Genomic DNA, 26,021 nt, shown 5'->3' on the forward strand with positions numbered 1-26,021 from the left:
TTAATCCATGTTTATATTTATAATACTGTAGACTATAAGACATAGGAGCAGAATTAGGCCATTTGGCCCATTGAGACTGATCCACTAATCCATCATAGCTGATTTGTTATCCCTCTCAACCTCATTCTCTTCAACCAACACACATCAAAGTTGCTGGTGAACGCAGCAGGCCAGGCAGCATCTATAGGAAAAGGTACGGTCGACGTTTTGGGCTGCGACCCTTCGTCAGGACAAACTGAAAGAAGAGCTAGTAAGAGATTTGAAAATGGGAGGGGGAGGGGGAGATCCAAAATGATAGGAGAAGACAGGAGGGGGAGGGATGGAGCCAAGAGCTGGACAGTTGAGTGGCAAAAGGGATATGCGAGGATCATGGGACAGGAGGCCCAGGGAGAAAGAAAAGGGGGGGGCGGGAAGCCCAGAGGATAGGCAAGGGGTATAGTGAGAGGGACAGAGGGAGAAAAAGGAGAGAGAGAAAAAGAAAATGTGTATATGTAAATAAATAACGGATGGGGTACGAGGGGGAGGTGGGGTATTAGCGGAAGTTTGAGAAGTCAATGTTCATGCCATCAGGTTGGAGGCTACCCAGATGGAATATAAGGTGTTGTTCCTCCAACCTGAGTGTGGCTTCATCTTTACAGTAGAGGAGGCTGTGGATAGACATATCAGAATGGGAATGGGACGTGGAATTAAAATGTGTGGCCACTGGGAGATCCTGCTTTCTCTGGCCGACAGAGCGTAGGTGTTCAGCGAGACGATCTCCCAGTCTGCGTCATGTCTCGCCACTATATAGAAGGCCACATCGGGAGCACCGGACGCAGTATATCACCCCAGCCGACTCACAGGTGAAGTGTTGCCTCACCTGGAAGGACTGTCTGGGGCCCTGAATGGTAGTGAGGGAGGAAGTGTAAGGGCATGTGTATCACTTGTTCCGCTTACAAGGATAAGAGCTGGGAGGGAGATCGATGGGGAGGGATGGGGGGGGAACGAATGGACAAGGGAGTCACATAGGGAGTGATCCCTGCAGAAAGCTGGGGGGGGGTGGGGAGGGAAAGATGTGCTTAGTGGTGGGAACCCGTGGGAGGTGGTGGAAGTTACAGAGAATACCATTCTCTTGCCTTCTCCCCATAACCTTTGACACCCCTACTAATCAAGAACCTATCAATAACCTTCAGTTTAAATATATCCATTGACTTGGCCTCCACAGCCATCTGTGGCAATGAATTCCACAGATCTAGCACCCTCTGTTATAGAAAAAAATAAAGAATTATACATAATTCTGTATTTTATACCTTCCTTTATAATTGTTAAATGTTATTTTTTTTGTTGCTTGTGCACTCTGACCAATACACCACAGCAAATTCCTACTACATTTAAATGCATATAACAACTAAAGTTATACACACAAAATGCTGGAGGAACACTATGGAAAAGAGTGAACAGTCGACACTTTGATTTCCAGCATCTGCAGATTTTGTCTTGTTTGTGATTCGACTTTTACACTGCGAGGTCTCTTCCAGGGATGCTTACCCTGAAGAAATTTCAGTCTTCCCTTGAAGGGTCTCAGCCGAAAACGTCGACTATTCAGTGAATAGAGTTCACCCTTTTCCACAGATGCTGCCGGCCTGCTGAGTTCCTCCAGCATTTTCTGCGTGTTGCTTGGCTCCCAGCATCTGCAGATTTTCTCTCGTTTGCAGCAAATAAAGTTGATCGTCCAGTTCAACAGTGATATCTTTTACTGAAGGTGGCACAAATCAACTCTCGCTGCATAGTGGAAAGGGGATTACTCTTAAAATAATTAGTTTTAATCCTTATTGTTAAAAGATAGGTGAGGAAAGAACATATTATGTAGTAATCAGATGTCATAAGTTGGAAGCGAAGTCAAATTCTATAGGAATATTAGTCACGAAGAACACCAAACCGTTCTCTGAAGCCACAGCCGGGGAACAGCATACACGAGCCGAGGAAGTGAAGGGTCGGTTTCCTTTCACTCAGTGTGACGTGCCTGGCCAATCACGTCGGAACAAGGACCAACAAAGAGTTCATCTCAACTGTATAGGAACGCACAGCAGGCGTTGCAAGCGGCAGACTAGCGAGGAGTCCTGGGACAGTTTTGGTATGTGTCTTAATGCACATATTGCAACCAATTTACTATTTTCGTGTTTTAAAAGCATTCGTGTTTTCACTGCCTATGTCGACGTTCTTGTTATTTTTAATTTTATCCTTGAATTTTTTGAAAAGCAATCCGATCCCTGGTAACGCGGCAGTGTATGCAGCGTTCTGCTACGTGCTGTTTTTCTGTTTCAAAGCCAGGAGTTTAATTGAAGGTATATGGATGCGCAAAGTTTTCCCCTGAGTGCGAAGTTTTTCGCTCTTTGAAAGTTGGGGATCATGCGAAACTCTCAGGCTGCCCCGAGAAGGGCGAATAGTGTGAAACACCGCATCCGTACCGCGGCTTCCTCAGTCTATTTGCCGTAATTATCTCCAGCGCTTACTCTGTGACTCTGACCTTGAGTAAGAAGCGTGGCCACCGGAAAGTGGCAAATATGAAGGCAATAAAATGATAAATTGTATATACAAGTCAAGGGAGAGATAACTTTTGATACCTTTAAAGCACGTTCCACATCAAGTGTCACTTTTCGAGACACAGGATGTATTGAGTTGTTTTCAATTTGTCACATTGCAGTCTTTATGTAACTCTGAACGTTGCAAAATGGGGAGCACTTTATTTTCTAAGTAGCATCCGCCTGTAGACGTCAATATAAAATAATTTCTACGTTGGAATTGATGTTCGTGGATAAATCAGTATTGTTAAAGGGAAGGTTACGACGTGGCAGCGACCACCAGACGGGCGGCCGGCCGGCGCCGCTGAATGTCACCTTGGGGGGAGGCATGACTTTGACCGGCTTTTCCTGTGCTCCTTGACACGAGTGTTGGGATGGCGATCCCCATTCCTGACAGCCGAATGTTTTCTTTAAAAAAGGCCTAACTGTTGCGAATAATCTCGACTACGGTAGTTCACATGTTCTGTGACTGTGCAATTTGGCATCCCACCAATGAATGCAGTTTGAGCGGGCGTTTTGGAAAATCCGGTTTAACGATACACAACCCTTTTAAACTGCTGCTCCAAAATAAATAGCTTTAAAATGAGGTATTGTCTTAAGAGACGCCGAGAGTACAAAGGGGCTTTAAAAATATTGAATTTGAACCTCAATAGGAGGTTAAGGAAAAGAAGTACAGAGCTTTCATGTTAAAACATGGGTACAGTACCAGTGGAGAGGAGCGGGAAGTGACGTGTCAGGGGCCAAAATGGGATGTTCAGACAAGAGTTTTTGAAGCGGAATAATTAATATTTTAAACTTGAGAGCACGCTGCTACCAGTTCGCACATGTCAATTTGGTGTTGATGCCTGGATACAGAGAACTGAATAAAGACTTGTTAATAAAGTTAATAGTTAATAAAGACTTGGAAACTTGCCTCAGTCTAGTCTGGCACTGAAGTCGGCTGCAGCTATTCTCTTGGGTTGACTTTTCTGCAAGGGCATTTATATATAGCCAAATTTTCAAAGCCAAAATAAAAGATGAACAAGTGGCTGTCGCTCGTCGAATGCGTTGTGTGGGTGAATTATCAGCTTGATGGCTGCAAGCTTTCCACTTCTTCCAGAATGATTGAAGAATAAATGCTTGGTAGTTGCAGGGTTCAATTTCAGATCTGATTGTTAAGATAAGACCATAAGAAACAGAAGCAGAATGAAGTCATCCAGCCGATCGAATCTGCTCTGTCATTCCATCATGACTGATTTATTATCCCTTTGAACTCTATTCTTTTGCCTTCTCCCCATAACCTTACTAATCATGAACCTGTCAACCTCCACTTAAATACACTGAACGACTTGGCCTCCACAGCCATCTGTTGCAATGAATTCCATAAATTCACCACCCTCTGGCTAAAGGACTTCCTCCTTATCTCTTTTAAAAAGACATCCTTGTATTCCAAGGCTGTTCCCTGTGGTCACAGACTCCCCATTATAGGAAAAATCTTTTCCATGTCCACTTCGTCTAGGCCTTTCAATAATTGAGAGCTTTCAATGAGAGCCCCCCCCCACCCCATTCTTCTAAATTCCATTAAGTACCATCCCAGAGACATCAAACACTTTTCATATGTTAACACTTTCATTCCCAGGATCATTCTCATGGCCCTCTCCAGACCCTCACTAATGTCTCCCACATCCAGGCTGTGAAAGGTGTGGAGAGATGCTCGGTCTGGTTCCTTGAAAGGCTGGACTTGCCGGGCGGAGCTGCTCCCAGACTGAACAATGCGTGAGGTGTCGTTCTGGTTGTGCTTGCTTTTTTTTTTAGGGACTGATCTTTTTTTTACAACATATTCATTGACTTGTGAGAATAAAATCAGGCCTATGAGGTGTTATGTAGTTAAACCATTTTTCTCAGTATGAATCAAATTGTTCCAACTTATGATTAACGGATGCTGTTATCTTCTCCATTTTGTAAATGTCCATTGTAATGGTTATCACTGGTTGTGCTTTCAAAACCAAGGCAAGGTTGATGGAGTTTGTGGGCTGATCTTGAGTCAGCCAGTTCTGGCAAGGTATTTTCTTAGTTCTAGTGATAGTAATATAGAATAGAAATGGACATGTCATTCCCACCATGCTGACTGACCTAAATATTATTAACTTTGTAATTGGATTCTTCAGCTAGATACTTAAAAGTTGTGGGAATCTAAGCCCCAGCTCTAAAGGTACATTTCAGATTCTAAGTCAATATAAGTCAAAGTAAATTTAGTATCAAAATACATAAATTTCACTGTATACTACCTTGGGATTCATTTTCTTGCAGGCATCTACAGGAAAATAAATGCAATAGAATTTATGAAGAACTATATATAAATAAAGACTAACAAACAACCAATCTGAACATCTCCCGGGGAAAGAAAAAAAATCTACCTTTGATTCCTCTAAGTTTCTTGTTCCCTGCCACAGCCACCCCCCCCCCCCCAACCCATGTCCTGTAGTTAGTGTCTCCTCTTCTATAGGAGCAAGGCTGTGAAAAACTGGCATGTGCTTTCCACTTGCAGGAATGTGCTATAACTGAAGTTTCATTTTATGCTTATCAGGATGAACAGCAGTGAATTTTCTAATTTTTCAGTTCCTTATTGACGAGAGAAAGCCCCTATCCGTTGGTAGTGCCTCTCACAATCTCAGGGTGGCCCAGTCCTTTTCAGTGTCATTGAGGTGTAACCACTATTTGATACAAGTGTATAGCTGTGCGAGACAGGGCTTTTGTGCTGACAATGTGCCTGTAATGGAAAGAATTCCGTTCCCTGGTCCCCAACATTAAGCCTAATCTCAGGACAATTGACAGTAATCAAGCGGCCTACTAACTGGTACAACTTTGGACTGTGGGAGGATATTGGAGCACCCAGAGGAAACCCACATGTTCATGGGCAGGATGTACAAACTCCTTACAGACTGCGTGGGAAATGAACTCTGAACTCTGACGCCTTGAGCGTCCAATAACATCACGGAAACCATTATGCTACTGTCGTGCCCTAATGCAATATGTTTAAGTTTAGGTGACAAACACTTTCTTTCAGCAGGTCATCTCACTTAAACTTGACAGCATTGACTAAAAAGAAATGATCATCTAGATCCGCAAACACAAGACAATCTGCAGATGCGTGAAATCCAAGCAACAAGAACTAAATGATGGAGGAACTCAGCAGGCTGGAGATGCTGACTGACCTGCTGAGTTTTTCCAGTATTTTGTGTGATCATTTAGATATTTTTGAAAGTAAGACAAAATATATTATTATTTAAAATCTTTTTTAAAAAATTATTTTATTACTGGTCAGGAAACATGGCAAACGTGGAGCAGAAGCTTATCACCCCTGTCTCTCAAGCTCAATCTGGCGCTTCGAGAAATAAGGTCACCATTGTGGGTGTAGGCCAAGTTGGGATGGCCTGTGCTATCAGCGTTCTCTTGAGGGTAAGTTTGGTCTCCTGGGCTGTCCTTTTGAACAAATGCAGTTTCCATCTTAAATACTAAATACTTGGCACATAGTGCAACGTCTGAATTGATGATAGATTTATTTTCACAGAATGTTAACTGTGATTCAACAGTGTTACGTACCCCGTAACAGGTTAAAGAACCATTAGCAATGGAACACACCTGGAGTCTGTTTTTTTCTGTTCACTAACACTATTTTTATTAGTAACTATGCAATAAAGTAATATAAAACCAGATAAATCAAACAAGTTAGCAAAACTTATGCACATACAGGTGTGTAAATATAAAACCCAAACTTCTTCAAGCTTTGGTGGTAAGGGATACAGTCTTACGATGGAATGTAAGATAGATCAGTTCAATGCTCAGGTTAATTAATGAGAGATATTGTAATCCAAAAGACGAATGTTGTGAGAAGGCAATTACGTCGCTATTCCACAGATTCCATGACAGCTATACCAGATAACAAGGGCTGTAGGTTTTATCTCCGAAGTTGTTCCACTCCACACACGAAGTATCACCGACAGTGATCTTCAACGAATATCCTTTCAACACAAGTGGTACCACACCTGAATTCAGCTATGGGTCATCCCAAAGTGGTGGCCACAGGATACTCAAACTGAATCCATGTATGGATTATCACCAACAGTAGCCTATCACTGAGGTACTGTCTTCAAGTGGTAAAACTACCAAACCAGACAAGGATTATCACACACAGGTAGTTTCCACCCAAGGTTACCCCAAACACACAACTGTGATAGCCACTTATCCAGTTTGACAACAGACGAAATAACTCCAACAGTGATTTGCCACAGGGGTTCCTTTTTCAGTGAACTACCACACCCAGACAAGGGTAACACACAAGTGATATTCACAATGGTTTTCCCCTCACCAGAGAACCCACTCCTGTGGATTAACTAAGTGACAGTCACACCTTCGTATTCGAATGGAATTCAAACTCACCCTCACGGGCTACTTAGGAGAGAGTCCAAACAGTGACCTCTTTGTCACTAGGTTTCTTCTATTTCAAACCTTCCTCTTCCCTCTGCAAATTTCTTCTAGTTACAGTACTTGTGAGAGTCGTTTATCAATACTCTGGATCAATCTCAACTCACCCCTTTCCGGGCTACTGAAAGTTTAAACCAGGACCTCACTCACTGGCGTCTTTCATTGATCGAATCCATCTTGGCTCTGAGCATGTGTTTCTCTGTGTCTATAACTGCCCTTGTAAAAAGTAAACGCGCTGCAGAGAAACCATAACATCGATTGTCTGTCGAATAACTCCATCCTCAGTCACCATGGCAACTCACGAGCTGTTCATTGCTCTCTCTCTGTAGGAACTCACAAGCAGGAAGCGTCCTTGTATAAGTGTAAACACGCTTTAGATTTCGCATATACACCATTTGGAAGGCAGGCTTTGTCCCTCTCTCTCTCTCTGTAACGGCTCAAACAGTGTCCAAAAGTCAGTCCCGACATTTTAAGGTGACAGTCCACAGAAAATATGAACCCTAGGGGTACATAACAACAGAAAATTCAGCACTGTGATGGTATCTAATTAAAACACCAGATAATTATACTTGTATAGCAAGCAAAAGAGAACAATTCTACCTTATGAAAGATGTATCACTTCCTCTTTCCATGTAACCCTGTGGAAGAAACACTATCCGCACAGTATTGTATTATTGAGCGAAAGAGATCTTTTCCTATCCTCTCGCTCTTTAGCAATTGTCTTGAATCATCTTCTGGCAATGGGAATGGTTTGCCCTTGCGTTTCTCAGAATTTGGAACAACTCTGTTAAATCTCCCTTTCACCCTCTTTGCTTCTAACTGAACAACCTCATCTTCTTCATTTCTTGCACATGATGTAAATTCCTCAGTGACTCAGTTTCCCACTGTTGCTAGATAGCATGTGGGGAATGTGGATTCTTGGGAGGGTGGGTGGGGAGGCATCTCTTCCTAATAGAACCTGGTAGCATGTTAGGTTCTCATGGCAATTTTTTTGGAGGTTTGCTTAAATGGGTATAACCAAAGGAATAAAACGTAACTATTCGATACTTAATGGTGGTGAATAAGGTTGAGGGGTCAGACAACTACTTCTGCTGGTTCCAATTATTCCTATTGCCTAATATGCTCATACTGGGGTGGAGTATAAGGAGAAATCACCATGTAACAGTACAGTACTTTCTTTCTCAGGAGCTTACTGATGAGATGGCTTTGGTTGATGTTCTGGAAGACAAACTGAAAGGAGAAATGATGGATCTTCTTCATGGTAGTCTGTTCCTTAAAACTCCAAAGATTATGGCTAACAAAGGTAATAAAGATCATTGTGTCATAGAGTTATGCAAAAGAGAATCAAGCTAACCCAGTTAAAAGTGCCCATTAAACACTTAGTGAGGGATCTTTCGGTCCGGTTCCATAGATCCCTTAAAGCTGCTAGGCAAGTTGAGAGGGTGTATGGTGTGTTGGCCTTCATTAGTTGGGGGATTAAGTTCAAGAGCCAAGAGGTAATGTTGCACTTCTAGGCCACACTTGGAATATTGTGTTCAGTTCTGGTTACCTCATTATAGGAAAATGTGGAAGCTTTGGAGAGGGTGCAAGGAGATTTACCAGAATACTCTGGACTAGGGGACATGTCTTATGAAGACAGGTTGTGTGAACCAGGGCATTTCTGTTTGGAACAAAGGAAGATGAAAGGTGACTTGGTGAAGGTGTACAAGATGTTAAGAGTCCAGAACCAGAGGCCATAGTTTAAGAATTAGGGGTGGGCCATTTAGAACGGAGTTGAGGAAAAACTTTTTCACCCAGAGAGTGGTGGATATAGGGAATGCTCTGCCCCAGAAGGCTGTGGAGGCCAAGTCTCTGGATGCTTTCAAAAAAGAGATGGATAGAGCTCTTAAAGATAGCGGAATCAAAGGTTATGGGGATAAGGCAGGAACTGGATGCTGATTGTGGATGATCAGCCATGATCACAGTGAATGGCGGTGCTGGCTCGAAGGGCCGAATGGCCTACTCCTGCACCTATTGTCTATTGTCTACTGTCTATATTGAGAGGATAGCTAGAGACATTTTCCCAGGGCAGAAATAGCTAATACACAGGGACATAATTTTAAAGTAATTGGAGGAAAATATTGGGCAAATGTCAGAGGGAAGCTTTTTACCCAAAGGGTGATGGTGGTAGAGGCAGGTATATTAGGGGCATTTAAAGAACTCTTAGATAGGCACACGGATGATAGAAAATTGGAGGACTATGTAAAATGGAAGGGTTAGATTGATCTTAACATAGGTTGAAAGGTTGGTATAAACACTGTAGACTGAAGACCATAAGATATAGGAACAGAAATAGGCCGTTCGGCCCATTGAGTCTTCTCTGTCATTCCCTATGGCTGATTCATTATTCCTCTCAACCCCATTCACCTGCCTTCTCCCCCTCCCCCCATAACCTTTGATGTCCTGATTAATCCAGAAGTTATCAAACTCTGCCTTAAAAATACTGTACCCAATGTCTTGGCTTGCCCAGCCATCTGTGGCAGTGAATTCCACAGGTTCACCACTCTCTGGCTAAAGAAATATTTCCTCATATCTGTTTTGAATGGATGTCCCTCTACTCTGAGGCTGTGACCTCTGGTCTGAGGCACTCTCACTGTAGGAAACATCCTCTCCACATCCACTCTATCTAGGCCTTACTATATGTGATATTTGAATATCCTGGTTCGGAAAAAAGTTATCTCATTTCTACTTTCATTATATGGTTATATATGTTATATACAGGTATATAGTTAAATGACAATAAACTTGATTCAACTTTCAATGAGATCCCACTAATTCTTATAAACTCCAGCAAACACAGGCCCAGAGCAATCAAATGTCCTCATATGTTAGCTCTTTCATATCTGAGATCATGCTCGTGAACCTTCTCCAAAGCCAACACATCTTTTCTTAGATAAGTGGCCAAAAAGTGCTCGCAATACTCCAAGTGTTGTGGCCTGACCAATACTGTACTTATAAAGCCTCAACATTACTTACTTGCTTTTGTATTTTACTTCTCTTGAAATGAATACTAACATTGCATTTCTCTCCCTTACCGACTCAACCTACAAGTTAACCTTTAGGGAAACACAGACCAAGTGCAGGAGGAACTCAGCAGGTCAGGCAGCATCCATGGAAATGAACAGTCAATGTTTTGGGCTGAGATCTTTCTTCAAGATTGCTTTAGGGAGCCATGCACAAGGACTCCCAGGTCCCTTTGTGTCTGATTTTTAAAAAAAATTTCTCCACATTTCGAATATAGAACTCACCTTTATTCCTTCTACCAAAGCACATGACCATGCACTTCCCTACACTATATTCCTCCTCACCTCCTCATTTTCCCGCCGGTCATCCAGCTGCAGCTCCAGTTCCTTAACACGATCTTGAAGGAGCTGCAGCTCAATGCACTTCGTGCAGACGTAGTTATCAAAGAGACTGGAGGTCTCTCAAAGTTTCCTTATCTCACATAAGGAACATATCACTAACTCTGGATCACTTCTCAGTGCACTAGATATATACTAACAGGGGAAAAAAACACTACTAGAAATTTACATGGAATCTCAGCCTGTGCTTGCCTAAGCCTGTTGAGCACAATGCCTGAACACTCTAACACTATCCACTCATACACTGTCCGCTCCCACAATAGCCACTCTGATTACACCTCGTTTTCTTTACCCTGCTGAGTACCAAATAGATCGTTAGTATTTTGCTGAGAAGTCCTGAAAGCACCGTAGCTCTTTTTAAATCTGGCGCTGCTTAGCAATGAATGACTTTTCGCGCTGATTGTACCTTGCACTGCGTCACCAACAAATATCCTGACACAATGATTGCCAAGGGCCTGTGCTGCACTGCAATGTTCTGTGTTCTGCATACAATAACTCCTGTCCGACTCTACCACTCCCTGACACACTGGAGACAGTTTGTGGTAGTCAATTATCCATCAATCTGCACGTCTTTATGAAGTGAAAGGAAACCTGGAGGGACTCCACCCACTTGTAGTGATTGTCCACACTCCATTCAGACAGCACCAGATCATGCCTGGAGCCGTGCTGTACTAACTGTGTTGCCATGAATGCACAAATTACTTACAATCTTTTTGTTCTTCCGTAATGTATTACAAGGATAGGTTTCAGTACATCCAGTTCGTAGCTCGCCTGTTAATTTTCGCGCTTGTGACTCAGCTTTCTGGTCTCTCTCGTGCACAGATTATGCCATCACTGCAAATTCCCGGGTGGTAGTTGTTACTGCTGGGGCACGTCAGCAGGAGGGCGAGAGTCGACTCAACCTGGTCCAGAGAAATGTCAACATCTTCAAATTCATCATCCCCCAGATTGTAAAATACAGCCCCAACTGCACTATCATTGTGGTTTCCAATCCAGGTATTTACAGAACTTTTTAACGGACGTGTTTCTTTCAGATTTGGTAGCTATAATGCTTGCCGCACAGCAGCTGCTTGTACAGAGTGTCTAACTTCCTGCTGTTACAATGTAGTCATTGCCCGAATGAAAGGAAGTGCAGCAGGTCATGTGCAAGATACCATGAAGAGACATACAGTGGGGAATCTTTTGTCCAACCAAGTGCATATCGACCATCGTGCATCAATTCATACTAACTACATTTTATTCTGCCCGCATTTTTCAGCCAACTCTTCCCCAAGCAGCATAAATTGTTGGTAAGTCTGTTTAGAGTAATGTTGGTGGAGGAGGTGAGGCATTGAAGAAAAGCTCCAGTGTGCTTCAAAATCGCATCTTTCACATCCACTCTGTGTGCAAGACAAGGCACAAAGATGATTATCGCCATCGCTGAAGCCCTCATTCAGTGGAACTGCAATCAGAATTGTATGCTCCGGTGTTAGGGGACGTTCATCCGCAAAGTCTAAAGGCAGAAGTAGCAGTTCTCTACCTGACACCAATTAGATCTTGTAAATCATATAAACTTTTAACAAATTGAAGCCAAAGGTAACCCCTTTCAGCAGACAGGAGGACAAATTGGGAATTTCCATATCCATCATTTCTATTCAGTCAAATTTCTACTACTAAAAGTTATCAGAACAGCGAAACATGGTTAATTAACCCTGAATCAGATTTACCATCACTGAAATACATTGTGAACTTCTTGTTTTGCAACAGCAGTACACTGCAATACATAAAATGCAATGTACATTACAATAAAAAATATATTGAAATAAATAGTTCAAAAGAGAGCATAATCGTGAGGTAGGGGTCATGGTCCATTCAGAAGTCTGATGGTGGAGGGGAAGCATCTACCTAAAACATTGAGTGTGCATCTTCAGGCCCCTGTGCCTCCTTCCTGATGGTAGTAACGAGAAGAGGGCATGTTCCAGATGCTGATGATCCTTAATGATGAATGCTGCCTTCTTGAGCTATGGCTTTTTGAAGATGTCTTCAATGGTGGGAGGCTGATTTCACAACTCGCTGCAGCTTTTCTCAATCCTATTGGTACCTACATACCAGGCAGTGATACAACCAGTCAGAATGCTCTCCATGAGTATATCTGTAGATTTTTTTTTAAAGAGTCTTTGGTAATTTACCAGATATCCTCAGGCTCCTCATGAGGTATAGCTGCTGGCTATATTATAGTTGAACTGAGTCATTGTTCTACAGCTGATCACAGTACAAACCATTTTTTTTGTTGTTTCTGTTTCTAGTGGACATTTTGACCTATGTAACTTGGAAAATTAGTGGCTTCCCGAAGAATCGTGTGATTGGCAGTGGCTGCAATCTGGATTCTGCCAGATTCCGCTACCTGATGGCTGAGAAACTTGGTCTCCACCCATCCAGTTGCCATGGGTGGGTGCTCGGTGAACATGGAGATTCCAGCGGTAAGGCTTGGTGATTGGAGTGTATGTCACCAAATTACTCTAGGTGATGGGCATTGCACACTTCAGTTGTATTGAACTGAATGGTTTCTAACCCTGTTGATCTTGAGGAACCCAGGCTGTTGGAACAGTCAAACCCACCCTTGTTATCCACTTGGAACTGACGTTTGTTCCTGATGACTCCAAACTTCCAGCCCTCCATTTACACATGTGTTTTAGGTGGGGAGTTCATGTGGGGTGCACAGATGAAACTATTTCCAAAAAGGTAAAGCTATTGAGTGCTGTGTGCATTCAACTTGGTCAATCCAGTAACCGTATTCAAAGAGTTAAAACAGAATGTGGTTTAAATGTTACTTTAATCCTATTATTACATGGACTTGATTATATAGGAACCAATGGAGTGCATTTTGCAATGCTGTCAAAACATCTGCAATCCAGCTGTTTCGCTTTGTTAGCATAAGATTTGCTAAGCTGATTAGTTGCTCACTATCTAATCAAATATTTCAGTTGCTCCAATTACAAATATTTGCACAACGTTGTTAAAGTTGAATGTGATATATTGTATGTATCATTACACATGTAACACTAGCTATTGCACACAGCAGCTTTTTGGTGTTTTGCCCATCATTCTCCGGAACCGGTTGGCCTACATTCCAATGTTTTACTTTTATAGTTCCGGTCTGGAGCGGCGTCAATGTGGCGGGAGTTGGGTTGCAACAACTGAATCCTGAAATTGGAACTGCCCAGGACAAGGAGGACTGGAAGGAAGTGCATAAGATGGTTGTGGACAGGTACACATTAATGTTTAAGTGTAAAGATTAGCATCAGGTGCTGTTGGAAATGAATTGGATACAAGCCAGATTCATTGGGATTAAGAAATGCTTTAAACAAGCATCACAAAAATGCATTGACACAATAAAAAATTAGAAAGGTTTTTTAAAACAGTTTCTTGTCAAGAGCAGCACTTCACTAAAAGATAGCTATCTAGAAACCCAGTTGCATTTTTTTTTCAGCATTAGACAACTCCAGATATTTGACAATGCATGAGTCTCCTTTGTGCCCTACCCAATTTCAGATGCACTGGAGGACATCACACCCCTTACAGTGCTGCTTTGGAGCATTGCAGGGAATTGGACCATGTTGTCCTGGTGGACACTCAGCGCATGTGTGTGGTTTGCTCAAACCCTAGGGATCACCCTTTATTACTTTACTGATCACCTCCAATTTTCTATCACACTGATCTATTGCCCACTCTACCCTGCAATTGATTTCCAACCTGACCACAATTAAAATGTCTGCCCCCCCAGATTCCACTCCTGCCCCAAATGCCCAACAGGCAGTCACCAACTTGCTCTCCTCTCTCTTTCTGTCAATCACTGATACCCCACCAACTCTACCCACAACACCAACCTCTGAAATGAGTACTGGGTGTACACTTACACTTCTGAAAATGTGTGATGCTTTGGACCTTGTTTTCAACTGGAGATTGAACAATCAAAATGGTATGTTGGTAGCATACTGCTGCTCATGTCTAGTTCATCACTTAAATTGCACGATAATTTCTAGACGTTAGCCAGATTCGAAAATAGCTTTATAGGTAACTTCATTAATGTATATTGTTGTGCCCATGCACAAAATTAGAAATGGAAAACAATAACTAAATTTGCCAGTTTAAAAAAAAGAATGAAAGGGTCTGTAATTTATCCAATATCTTTCATCACTCCAGGAGATTCAGTGTACCCAATGTAGCGAATTGTATTTGTTATTGTAAAGTATGGACCAGGAGTGGGTTGGTCAGCCAATCAAATCTGGTCTACTGTTTTAATGTCCTATTGGTGATTTGAAAATCTGCATTTTTGACTATTATTACTTAATTTCCCTAGGTGTCCTTGCCCTCGCAAAGCAAACCTGTCAGTTACAGATTTGAAAGCTCTAATTGTTTCAGCATCAAAAACTGTGGCATAGGGAATTCCAGATTTCAGCCATGTTGCTGAAGGAAAACGTTCTTCCAGTGGCCCGATGGTAAATTATAAAACTATATGTTCCGGCTGTGGTTCTCCCAAATGTGGGAGCCAGCAAAGTCTTACAAAGGATAGGAAGTTTGTGATCACATGAAACCCAGACTGTTTGCAAAATCTTTCAGAGTCACAACATGAATATGGTGTTGGTGGTGAGGAAAGTGTGGATTACGGAACCTTAATGGATGTCACAAATTTTGTATTGAATGCTGCTGAGATGGACAATGTTGTTGCATGAATGAAATTGCCGGAGAGAATAACTGCTAGATACAAAGCAACTTCTTTATTCGACAAAACAAGGTACAGCAGGCATCATACGGAGACGCCCTTTCGGTAGAAAGATCTGCTGGCGCAACGTGGGGCTCGTTATTTATTTGCTAAACACAAAGGACAATTCCATATTTACAAAATATAGACAATGCTTTTCTTTTGAAGTTAAATACAAACTTCGCACCTTCTGATTCGCATCCATCCCACAGATGCCAGCAGCATCTGTGGACTGGGATTCACAGTTTCTAGGAATGCATTGTTCCAAATTAAATCCAGAATACATTTTCAAGGAACAGAAGACTGGTGGCCAAAGCCATTTGCTAAATGTAAATGACCTAAACTCAAAAATCACTCTTAACAGGCGTTAAACTGTCAACACCTATTACCATTGTAATCAATTCAGTGTAGTAAAACATTATGATAGATTCCAGTACAGAAGACTGGTGTTTGTATGACCTGATGATGCTTCACAAACAGCAGTGAACTTCCAGAGTCAAAATAAATTTATTATCAAAATATGTATGTACCTCAAAGTCAAAGTAAATGCATTATCAAGATATGCACATGTCACCATCATGACAAATTGTGCAAGTAGATAGATAAATGTGGAAACATGAAGTGTAGAGTCCTTGAAAGTGCGTTTGTTGGTTGTGGAATCAGTTCAGAGTTGACGTGAGTGAAGTTATCCAGGCTGGTTCAGGAGCCTGTTGATTGGAGGGTAATAACTGTTCCTGAGCCTGGTGGTGTCAGATTGAAGGCCCCTGCACTTCCTACCCAGTAGTAATAGTGAGAAGAAAGCATGGCCGGGATGGCAGTGGCCCTTGATCTGGGTGTTGGCAGCAACTATTGGTACATTTATGAATTTCTTTCCTAGAATTTCACTGTAGACAGGACAATATAAAATCAGTGTGACACTGATTTTGCATCCCAGCTAGTTATTCTGTATGAAGTTTTGTACTCTAAATGGTACAGAAAAACATCATTAATTCTAGTTTGTCATAAATAAAATTGTTATTATGCAATTCTCTCATTTTTAGTTGAGCCTGTTATTGGATGCATAAATGCCTGATATAATTTTTGATCTTTTCTAGTGCCTATGAGGTAATTAAGCTGAAGGGTTACACCAACTGGGCTATTGGCCTCAGTGTTGCGGAACTAGTTGAATCCATTGTGAAAAATCTGAGCAGAATTCACCCAGTGTCCACCATGGTGAAGGTATGAAACCTTGCTGGATAACTCAGTAATTTATTTAATTGGGTGATTTGATTGAGTGATTATTTGTCAGTATCGGGATCTCCAACCATTAATTGCTGAAATGTGAAGTAACATATGGTTATCATATGATAAATATTAACTAACAGGTGATCTTCCCAGAACGTTTTCCTTGTCAGTATGGTTTCTTAGTAAGTCTTGCTACAATCGTAACTCAGTGAGGATTTTCTTCCTGTCACCGTTGGGTATTGCCACTTGTCTGTCCCGCTTGCTACAAGAAGATGCGGACTGCATTATTTGCTTTCTTCATGATTGAGTGAAAGCCTCTATCAGTCAGAGTTGACCATAGATATTACATCCTAGCTGTCTAGATATGCAAGCCTGGCCAGTACACTATGGAGGGCAAGCTGGTGCCCATGTAGCAAGCTCCCCCTCTCCATGTATCTGCTGAACCCATAGGAACAGCAGAGACCGACACAGTTTGGTACCAGCAGCATCACAGGAGTGTCCAGTCAGCATTGAACTCAATGTAGGACTGCCTTAGTGACTCCAGCTCAGGATTTTTCCCTTGGGGTTTACTCCTGAAGCCTTTCCTATGAGTGGATATAGCTGCAAGGCAGCAGAGGTTTGAGATTCGAGTTTTCTTCTTCTAGATGATCTGTTAAACGCACTGATGAGCTCCATCTGCCCGAAGCGACTGGTTTTAAGGTGCCAGTAACCTACCTTTGCCCCTTCTCCCGTCAGTAGGAGCAGTTCTGCCAGGCTTAGTAGCTAATCCACATGTGAAGGCCAGGAGGTGAACTTGGTTGTCAGTGGTTATTTGAGGTGCATGGCATTGGGAGCATTTAATAGATAGTGGGAGCTTGTCCCCCATTACCACCCCCGGCTATAACATAGTCATAGTCATAGTCATACTTTATTGATCCCGAGGGAAATTGGTTTTCGTTACAGTTGCACCATAAATAATTAAATAGTAATAAAACCATAAATAGTTAAATAGTAATATGTAAGTTATGCCAGTAAATTATGAACTAAGTCCAGGACCAGCCTATTGGCTCAGGGTGTCTGTCCCTCCAAGGGAGGAGTTGTAAAGTTTGATGGCCACAGGCAGGAATGACTTCCTATGACGCTCTGTGCTGCATCTCGGTGGAATGAGTCTCTGGCTGAATGTACTCCTGTGCCCACCCAGTACATTATGTAGTGGATGGGAGACATTGTCCAAGATGGCATGCAACTTGGACAGCATCCTCTTTTCAGACACCACCGTCAGAGAGTCCAGTTCCATCCCCACAACATCACTGGGCTTACGAATGAGTTTGTTGATTCTGTTGGTGTCTGCTACCCTCGGCCTGCTGCCCCAGCACACAACAGCAAACATGACAGCACTGGCCACCACAGACTCGTAGAACATCCTCAGCATCGTCCGGCAGATGTTAAAACGGCCTTAAGGATTGTCACGTGTTTACATGTTTTGACATAAAGCTACATGAGAACACTTTAGCACGTCCCTGATATTCTGAGTATTTTTCAAAATTCAAATGATTTTAAAAAGTAAGTTTAAACGATACTTAAATAATTGAAAAGATTAAAGGGAATGCAATGAGTACCAAAATCTGTAAATAACCTGTAGATCTTTCTGTCCAGTCCACTGAGCAACTCCACACTATTAATGTGGTTCTCTGCAGAATGCCAGAACTTCCAAGCAGCTTTAAGCCATAGAAAGTACATGAGGATGTATTGCCTTAATACTTGCAGAGCTGTATTAAACCAAAATGTTGACTAATATGAATACTGAAGAAATATTCATCAAGTGCTCCCGATTATCACACGATCTCCTGAAAATACATGTCACACAATATTTTCCATCTTAACCAAAGGATTTGGCTTTTGCACTCAACTTTTTCTATAATAATATATCTGATATTGGTCCTTAGACTAATTCATCTTTTATTCCAATACAATTTTGGATTTTGACACTCAATGGATTCGAAGCTTTTGGCTGGCCAAATAGAAATGTTATGAAGATTTTTAACATTGGCTGAAATATGGTGGGAGTTTTTTCAAAATCTATATTAAGATCCCTTTTTGTAAATAGTTACAAATCTTCATCCATCATATTTATTCTGCTAGACTTTTCCAAATCATGTAAAATACCGAATGCTTCAGAATAAAGTAAAACAAACATCTTAATATCAAAAAGAAATATGGAAATAGGGTGCATCCTTTTGATAATTTTGACATACTTACCAGAAAGAGATGGAGAGTAGCGTATAGATGAAGTCTTATCCACGGGAAGCTGCAAAACAGGAGGAGGATGGCATAAGCACAGCTCTTCACTAGAGAGGATCTGTCAGTCACTCTCCACCTACAGTAACACATAGTGAGATCTACCCTGGCAGCAAAGAATGGTCATATGTGTTCAAGCTAACATATTATGCTGAGGATAATTTCTACTGCTGTCATGCTTTTTAAAAAGACTGATGCATTGGCAATTGCGAATGAGCTATATACCACTAGGGATGACCTACATGTTCAGATCTACATCACCTGGCTCTGGTCTGACGTGATTCAGAATTATTAATTGTGAATCATTCAGGTGCTGGGTAGTCTGGAGCCTAACCGTTCCAAAATTCGGTGTTCCCTTGAATGCAGGATAACAACTGTGATTTCATTATTTTCTCTTTTCATACAATGTATGGGACCATTCATCCCTTTGAGTCAGTGTTAGCTGTGGGAGTAATTTCATTTTCTCTGGTTTATATTTGCCATATTCTCATCAAGTCCCTCCAGTTTCTACTCTTATCTATGCACGAGTGGTCTTACCTCGGCCAATTAACCTTCCAGCTTGCATTCCCATGGGATACAGGAGGAAACCACTCATGTCACAGAGAAAGCAAGCAAACTCCACATAAACAGACCCAGAGACTGAACCCAGGAACTATGAGGCAGCTGCTCTACCAACTGTGCCACCTGATAATATCAAATCTTAAACTGTGATAACAAGAATGGGCTCCAAAGTAACTTATAATGTGCACTGACTGAAGGCTAAACTGTGACGTAGTACCATCCACAGTCAAACACATCCTTGTTGCCCCTCCTACACTGCACAACATAACAGAACAATGTGTGCAGGCTTCTCTTTAAAGAAAGCTTCTTTAAGTTCTTAGGCGCTCGAGTATGTTGTGGTTTGTAAACTCAGCTCAATTATCACCAGATATCTGGGCTCAAGATTGAGTGTAACAGCTAAATTGTTTACTTGTAGTGGAAAGTTATCCCCAATTGATACATTGGAGTTTGAATAAATACTAAAAACAGGCATGGGCCAAATTGGAATTGGTTTAAAAACACCTCCGCCACCCAACCATCAACTTCAATTCCTTAACTTTTAATAACCTACCCCAGCGAAGTGTAGTAACTGTAGTTTTGGAGTTTTCAGTTCTGTTCACACTATAATAGTTCTGTGGAAGAAATTGTCCTGGGTTCTGTATACCCTTTGAATGAACACATGACTCCTTCTACCATCCCTTAGTGCCCCGATGCTCATTTTTAAAGTTGTGGCCTTTTTGTTGTGGACTTGCATACTGGTAAAATAAAGTTTCTTTCCTCGTCATATATAATCCTTTAATCTATTTAAAATGTGAGGGATCATTATGTAACCATCTACATTTATGGGAACAAAAGCCCTATTCTATGCATCTTCTTTTCATTATTTTCCTGCCTTAGTATTAGTGCATCTACACAGCATTCCTTCCATAAACTCCTTCCCTAACTGAGATGCCAGCAGTGAATGCAGTATCTAAATTGGAATTAATCCAGTTCATAGTGATGAAGCTTCCATCTCTTTGCTTATTTGTATACCAAATCCTTTAAGGGCAATTTGCCATTATTATTTAAAAAATATATTTTTCCACCTTACTCGTGATGTGGCCCTTTTCTTAGAATTTTTTTGCCTTAATTTGACAAGTTAACAATCTACACTATTAGTTGTTTGCCTCACTCTGACACTGAGAGATCAAGAGAATCAGCAAGGTGTGGAAAAGGTGGCAGACTTGTTGCTGTTCCCTTTATTCCATATATTAAGGTTAAACTACTCCTGTCACTTTACACCTTTCAAGTGAAAACTAATTCCAGCAACCCGTTGTTACTGAAGACTTTCCATTGAGCAGAGCTCTGCTGTGTAATTTGACACACATATTGCTTATCGGATGCTCCTGCTTTTTTTTTTTTGGATACATCCTCCTTTCTAAGAGGATGTGTTTCCTTGCAGACTCACAGATGTAAAATCAAAAGTGAGGCTTTGTTTACACTAATGTGCTTCGGGGCTGCTTTGAGCTGCTCCATGGTTTTGCTCCCTAGTTTGTCTTTTCATCTGCCTCCTGGATAACACTGCTCTACGGTTAAATGCGACCGTTCTGTCAAGCTCTTCTGATTCCCATTCCCATTCCAACATGCCAGTCCATAGCTTCCTCTTGTGCCATGATGAGGCCATTCTCGGCACGGAGCAACACCTTATATTCCTTTTGGGTAGCCTCCAACCTGATGGTATAAATATCGATTTCTCCTTCCAGTCAAAAATAATTCGCTCCCCATCCCCTCCTCTTCTATTCCCCACTCTGGCCTCTTGCCCTTCTCACCTTCCTATCATCTCCTCCTTCCCTTTCTCCTATTGTCCACTCTCCTCTCCCATCAGATTCCTTCCTCTCCAGCTCTTTCCCTTTCCTACCCACCTGGCTTCACCTATCAACTTCTGGCTACACTCCTTCTCCTCCCACCACCTTCTCATTCTGTCGTGTTCCCCCTTTCTTTCCAGTCCTGAAGAGGGGTCTCAGCCCAAAACGTCCACTGTGTATTCATTTCCATAGATGCTACTTGATCTGCTGAGTTCTTCCAGTGTGTGTTGCAATATATTTTTAGTTGGAAAAAAAAATGTGTGCCTAATTTGCTATGTGTATATGCAACACTAGCTTTATTGTCTGGAAATAGTGCAGAGTTCTCCTGTAACAATACGACGTTGCCTTTCCCCAGGGCATGTACGGTATAGCAAACGAGGTCTTCCTGAGCTTGCCCTGTGTCCTGAGTGCTGAGGGTCTGTCTGCCGTCATCAACCAAACCCTGAAAGAAGGTGAGGTGGCCCAGCTGAGGAAGAGCGCTGACACCCTCTGGGCCATTCAGAAGGAGCTAAAGGAACTCCAAAGTTAAGCCAACTATAAAACGACTGGATATAGAAAAGCATACCTTATGGTGGGAGTGACAGTATCACCATAAATACACTCCACAATTGACACCAATCATATGGCTGTCATCTACACACAATCAAATGTATTCCACCTATTGCTTCTATTATCTTCATTGCTTCAAAAGTGTTGATACGCTTGCTGTGATGCAGATAACTTTCATTTCTCTACAGCTAAAGATCCATGTTACCTTTTTCACAAAGATGGGCACAAAAGGGGCCAGTCTAGTTCATCTTCTGGTAAAACATGCAATGTGCTCCTTTCAAGAATAAACAATTGTTTGAGTACCTCCACTCCCCAACCTAGTTGACTTGTGGAAGTTCAGATAAGTAGGACACTTACTGACACCAGTTTTTAAGCAAATTTACTTTATCTCTTTTCTTTCTTATTGAGTCATAATACAGAAGGTGGCCATTCAGCCCTTTTGTGCCCATACTAGCTTTCCGAAAGAGCTGCTGTCTGTATTTTCTTTCCAATAGTTCAAAGTTCAAAATAAAGGTATTATTTAAGTAAATATGTATATGTCACTGTTTACTATACTTTTCTTGCAGGCATCCCCAGTATATACAAAGAAACAATGAACAACAGATAAGGACAAACAACTAATGTCAAAAGGCAATAAACTATGCAAAAAAAGGGGAAAAAAAAGAAATAATAAAAAATAAATATTGAGAATGTGACTTACAGAGTCCTTAAAAGTGAGTCCACAAGTTGTCCATAGCTTGTGGAATCAGTTCGTTGTTGGGGTGAGTGTAGATATCCCCTTTGGTTCAAAAGACTGACAATTGAGGGGTTCCTGAACCTGGTGATGTGGGACCTGAGGCTCCTGTACCTCCATGATGACAACAATGGGAAAAGAGCATAGCCTGGATGGTGGGGAACCTTGATAATGGGTGCTGCTTTCCTGTGACACACTCCTTCTAAATGTGCTCAGTGGTGAAGGGGGTTTTGCATGTGATAGATTGGGCTGTATCCAATACTGTTTGTCGGCTTTTTCATTCAAGGGCATTGATGTTCCTATACCAGTCCATGATGCAATCAGTCAGTATACTCTCCATCATGCATCTATAGAAGTATGTCAAAGTTTGAGATGACATGCTGAATGTGCACAAACCTCTAAGAAAGTAGATGTGCTACCATGCTTTCTGTGCCATGACACTGGATCCAGGAAAGATCCCCTGAAATGATAACACTGGCCAAGTTAAAACTGATAACCCTCTCCACCTCTGATCCCTTGGTGAGGACTAGTTCATGAACTTCCAGTTACCTCCTCCTGTAATCAATAAGCAGTTTAGTTTTGCTGACATTGAGTGAGATTTTGTTGTTGTGGTACCACTCAGCCAGATGTTCAATCTCACTCCTCTATGCTTTTTCGTCACCTGATTCAGGCAACAACAGTGGTGTTATCAGCAAAATTCCATACAACACTGGAGCCATACTTGCCTGGTAACTGTAAAGTGAGTAGAGCGAGGGCTAAGCTTGCTGCCTTGTGGTGCACCTGTGCTACTGGTGATTGTGGAGGAGATGTTGTTGCCAATCCGACTGACTGAGATTTGCAAGTGAGGATATGAAGGATCCAGTTGCACAAGGAGATATTGAGGCCTAGGTCTTGGAGTCTACTGATTAGTTTTGGGGGCTGTATTCAATGAAAAGTACCCTGATGGATGCATCTTCACTGTCTATATGTTCCAGGGTTGTGTGAAGAGCCAATGAAATGGCTTCTGCTGTTGACCTGTTGTGGTGGTAGACAACGCAAACACGAGGAATTCTGCAGATGCTGGAAATTCAAGCAACACATCAAAATTGCTGGTGAACGCAGCAGGCCAGGCAGCATCTCTAGGAAGAGATACAGTCGACGTTTCAGGCCGGGACCCTTCGTCAGGACTAACTGAGGAACAACACCTTATATTCCGTCTGGGTGGCCTCCAACCTGGTGGCATGAACATTGACTTCTCTAACTTCTGCTAATGCCCCACCTCCCCCTCGTACGCCATCCGTTATTTATTTATATACACATTCTTTCTCTCACTCTTTCTCCCTCTGTCCCTCTGATTATACCCCTTGCCCATCCTCTGGGATTTTCGCCCCTCCCCCTTTTCCTTCTCCCTGGGCCTCCTGTCCCATAATCCTCTCGTACCCCTTTTGCCAATCACCTGTCCAGCTCTTGGCTCCAACCCTCCCCCTCCTGTCTTCTCCTATCATTTTGGATCTCCCCCTCCCCCTCCCACTTTCAAATCTCTTACTAACTCTTCCTTCAGTTAGTCCTGACGAAGGATCTCGGCCTGAAACGCCGACTGTACCTCTTCCTAGAGATGCTGCCTGGCCTGCTGCGTTCACCAACAACTTTGATGGATGGTGGTAGACAAATTGGAGCGGATCCAAATAGCTATTTAAGCAGGAGTTGATATGTTTCATCACCAGCCTGTCAAAGCACTTCATCACTACAGATGTAAATGCTATTGAACGATAGTCATTGAGGGAGATTACCATGTTCTTGGGCACCGTAATAATTGAAGCCTGCTTGAAGCAGGTGGGTTCCTCAGACTGCCGAAGCAGGAGGTTAAAGATATCAGTGAATACTCCAGCCAGTTGATCAGCACAGGTCTTCAGTAATCAGCCAGGTACCCTGTCTGGGCCAGACGCTTTCCTTGGATTCACCCTCCTGAAGAATCTCGTCGTGTCTGCCTCACTGACTAAAATCACAGGGTTGCTGGGGGCTGTGGATTGTGTGAATGTACCTCCATGTTTTGTCAGTCAAAGCGAGCATAAAAGCATTGAGTTCCTCTGGGAGCAAAACCTTGTTTTCATATGTGTCACTTGGTTTTACTTTGGAAGAGGTAATAGCATTCAAGCCCTGACTCAGCCATCGAGCATCCTTCTGTGATTCCAGTTTCATCTGGAATTGCCGCTTTGCATGTGAAGTGACTCTCCGGAGGTCATAGCTGGACCTTCTGTATTGTACTTAGTCACCACTCAGTGGATTGCAGATCTCTTAATTCATTAAGGGCTTCTGATTGGGGTAGACTCTGAACGATTTTTTGGGGACACACTCATCCACAACTGTCTTTATAAATCCATGATAATCGTGGTGTTATCATTCAGATCCTCTGAGTCCTTAAACACAGCCCAGCCCACCGAATCAATGCAATCCCGTAAACGCTCTTCTACCTCCTGCGACCATCCCTTTATTGTCCTTACTTCTGGAGTCTTCCTCTTTAGTCTCTGGCTATATGGAGGTTGGAGAAGGAGGATCAGATTTCCTGAAATGCACTTTAAGGATGGAATGAAAGTCATTCCTCATCATAGTTTTACAGTGGTCAAGTGTATTGGGACCCCTGGTGCTGCAAGTGATGATAATTGGGCAGTGATTCTTTCAAGTAAGCCTGATTAAGTCCCCAGCAATGATTTGAAAGGTGTTGGGGTCGGCTGTTGCTTCTTTGCTAATCATGGCACTCAATACTTTGAGTGCTTGCTTAACACTTGGCCTTTGGTGGTATGGAAGCCTCTATAGTTAGACAGGTTTTGACTTTTCAGACCCATATCCAAATGCTTCTTCAATTTAACTATTCGATCTTTTAAGCAATTGCATTCTATTTTCTAACCAAGCAAGTCTCAGACAAAAAAACCTCACACTTTTACCAATATACTCAAATTTGCTTTCTCTTGTCAGATTGAGTAACATTTTATTTTGCATGGTTGTGATACTGCTAGAGAAAGAACGTTCTAATCATGAATGGAATGCTGACTTCAAGCACTTCACTGGAGTACACAGTGATCAAATATTGAATTAAACAAGCATCGGTGGAAACAGAAATAAAAGAAAATGTTGGATTTGTAAAAGCTGATTAGTGGGTGTAGATAATGACTCCTGCTGTAAAACTGAAAGTACGCTATTGTTCAAAACTCCAGAAAATATCAAATCAAATTAAATCAAATCAAGTTTAATTATCATTCAGACCATACATGGATACAATCAAATGAGATGATGTTCCTCTGGGGCCAAGGTGAATAACATACATTCAAAATGGCAAGAGAGAAAAAGCACACATCGTAACGCAAGAAAACATGTGTATCATCCAAGTCCCTGAGCAACACGCAGATTGATGGTACAGCCTGTCAATCTTCCAGTCAAACACTGGAGGGCAGCACTGACAGGAGAGGCCACCTCCCAACCAAGCACATTCTCCACTCTACACCACCTTCCAACTGAGTACAGACTCCACTCTAAACCACCTCCTGTAACAACCAAGTACAGACTCCACTCTACACCACGTACCAACCAAGCAATTCTCCACTCTACACCACCTCCCAACCAAGCACATTCTCCACTCTACACCACCTCCCAACCGAGCACATTCTCCACTCTACACCACCTCCCAACCAAGCACATTCTCTACTCTACACC

The 26,021-nt window shown here is 42.1% G+C and overlaps 1 protein-coding gene across 1 annotated transcript; it reads left to right on the forward strand.

The window, feature by feature from the left end:
- The first annotated feature begins 1,973 nt into the window (after positions 1–1,973).
- Positions 1,974–22,130, forward strand: ldhba (lactate dehydrogenase Ba). The gene is made up of 8 exons (XM_063072381.1): positions 1,974–2,113; positions 5,866–5,999; positions 8,211–8,328; positions 11,249–11,422; positions 12,712–12,885; positions 13,556–13,673; positions 16,262–16,385; positions 21,408–22,130. Exons 2-8 carry the CDS (start codon positions 5,871–5,873, stop codon positions 21,579–21,581), a joined length of 1,011 nt encoding a protein of 336 aa, XP_062928451.1. The 5' UTR covers positions 1,974–2,113; positions 5,866–5,870; the 3' UTR covers positions 21,582–22,130.
- The last annotated feature ends 3,891 nt before the right edge of the window (positions 22,131–26,021 follow it).

This window comes from Mobula hypostoma, chromosome 20 (assembly GCF_963921235.1).
Source record: "Mobula hypostoma chromosome 20, sMobHyp1.1, whole genome shotgun sequence".
NCBI lineage: Eukaryota > Metazoa > Chordata > Chondrichthyes > Myliobatiformes > Myliobatidae > Mobula > Mobula hypostoma.

Excerpts from the sequence above, each read along its gene's own strand:
- ldhba (XM_063072381.1), top strand. The coding sequence starts at position 5,871 with ATGGCAAACGTGGAGCAGAAGCTTATCACCCCTGTCTCTCAAGCTCAA. Across the intron at positions 8,329-11,248 it reads AAAGATTATGGCTAACAAAG|ATTATGCCATCACTGCAAAT; the intron begins GTAATAAAGATC and ends TCTCGTGCACAG. Across the intron at positions 11,423-12,711 it reads CATTGTGGTTTCCAATCCAG|TGGACATTTTGACCTATGTA; the intron begins GTATTTACAGAA and ends TTCTGTTTCTAG.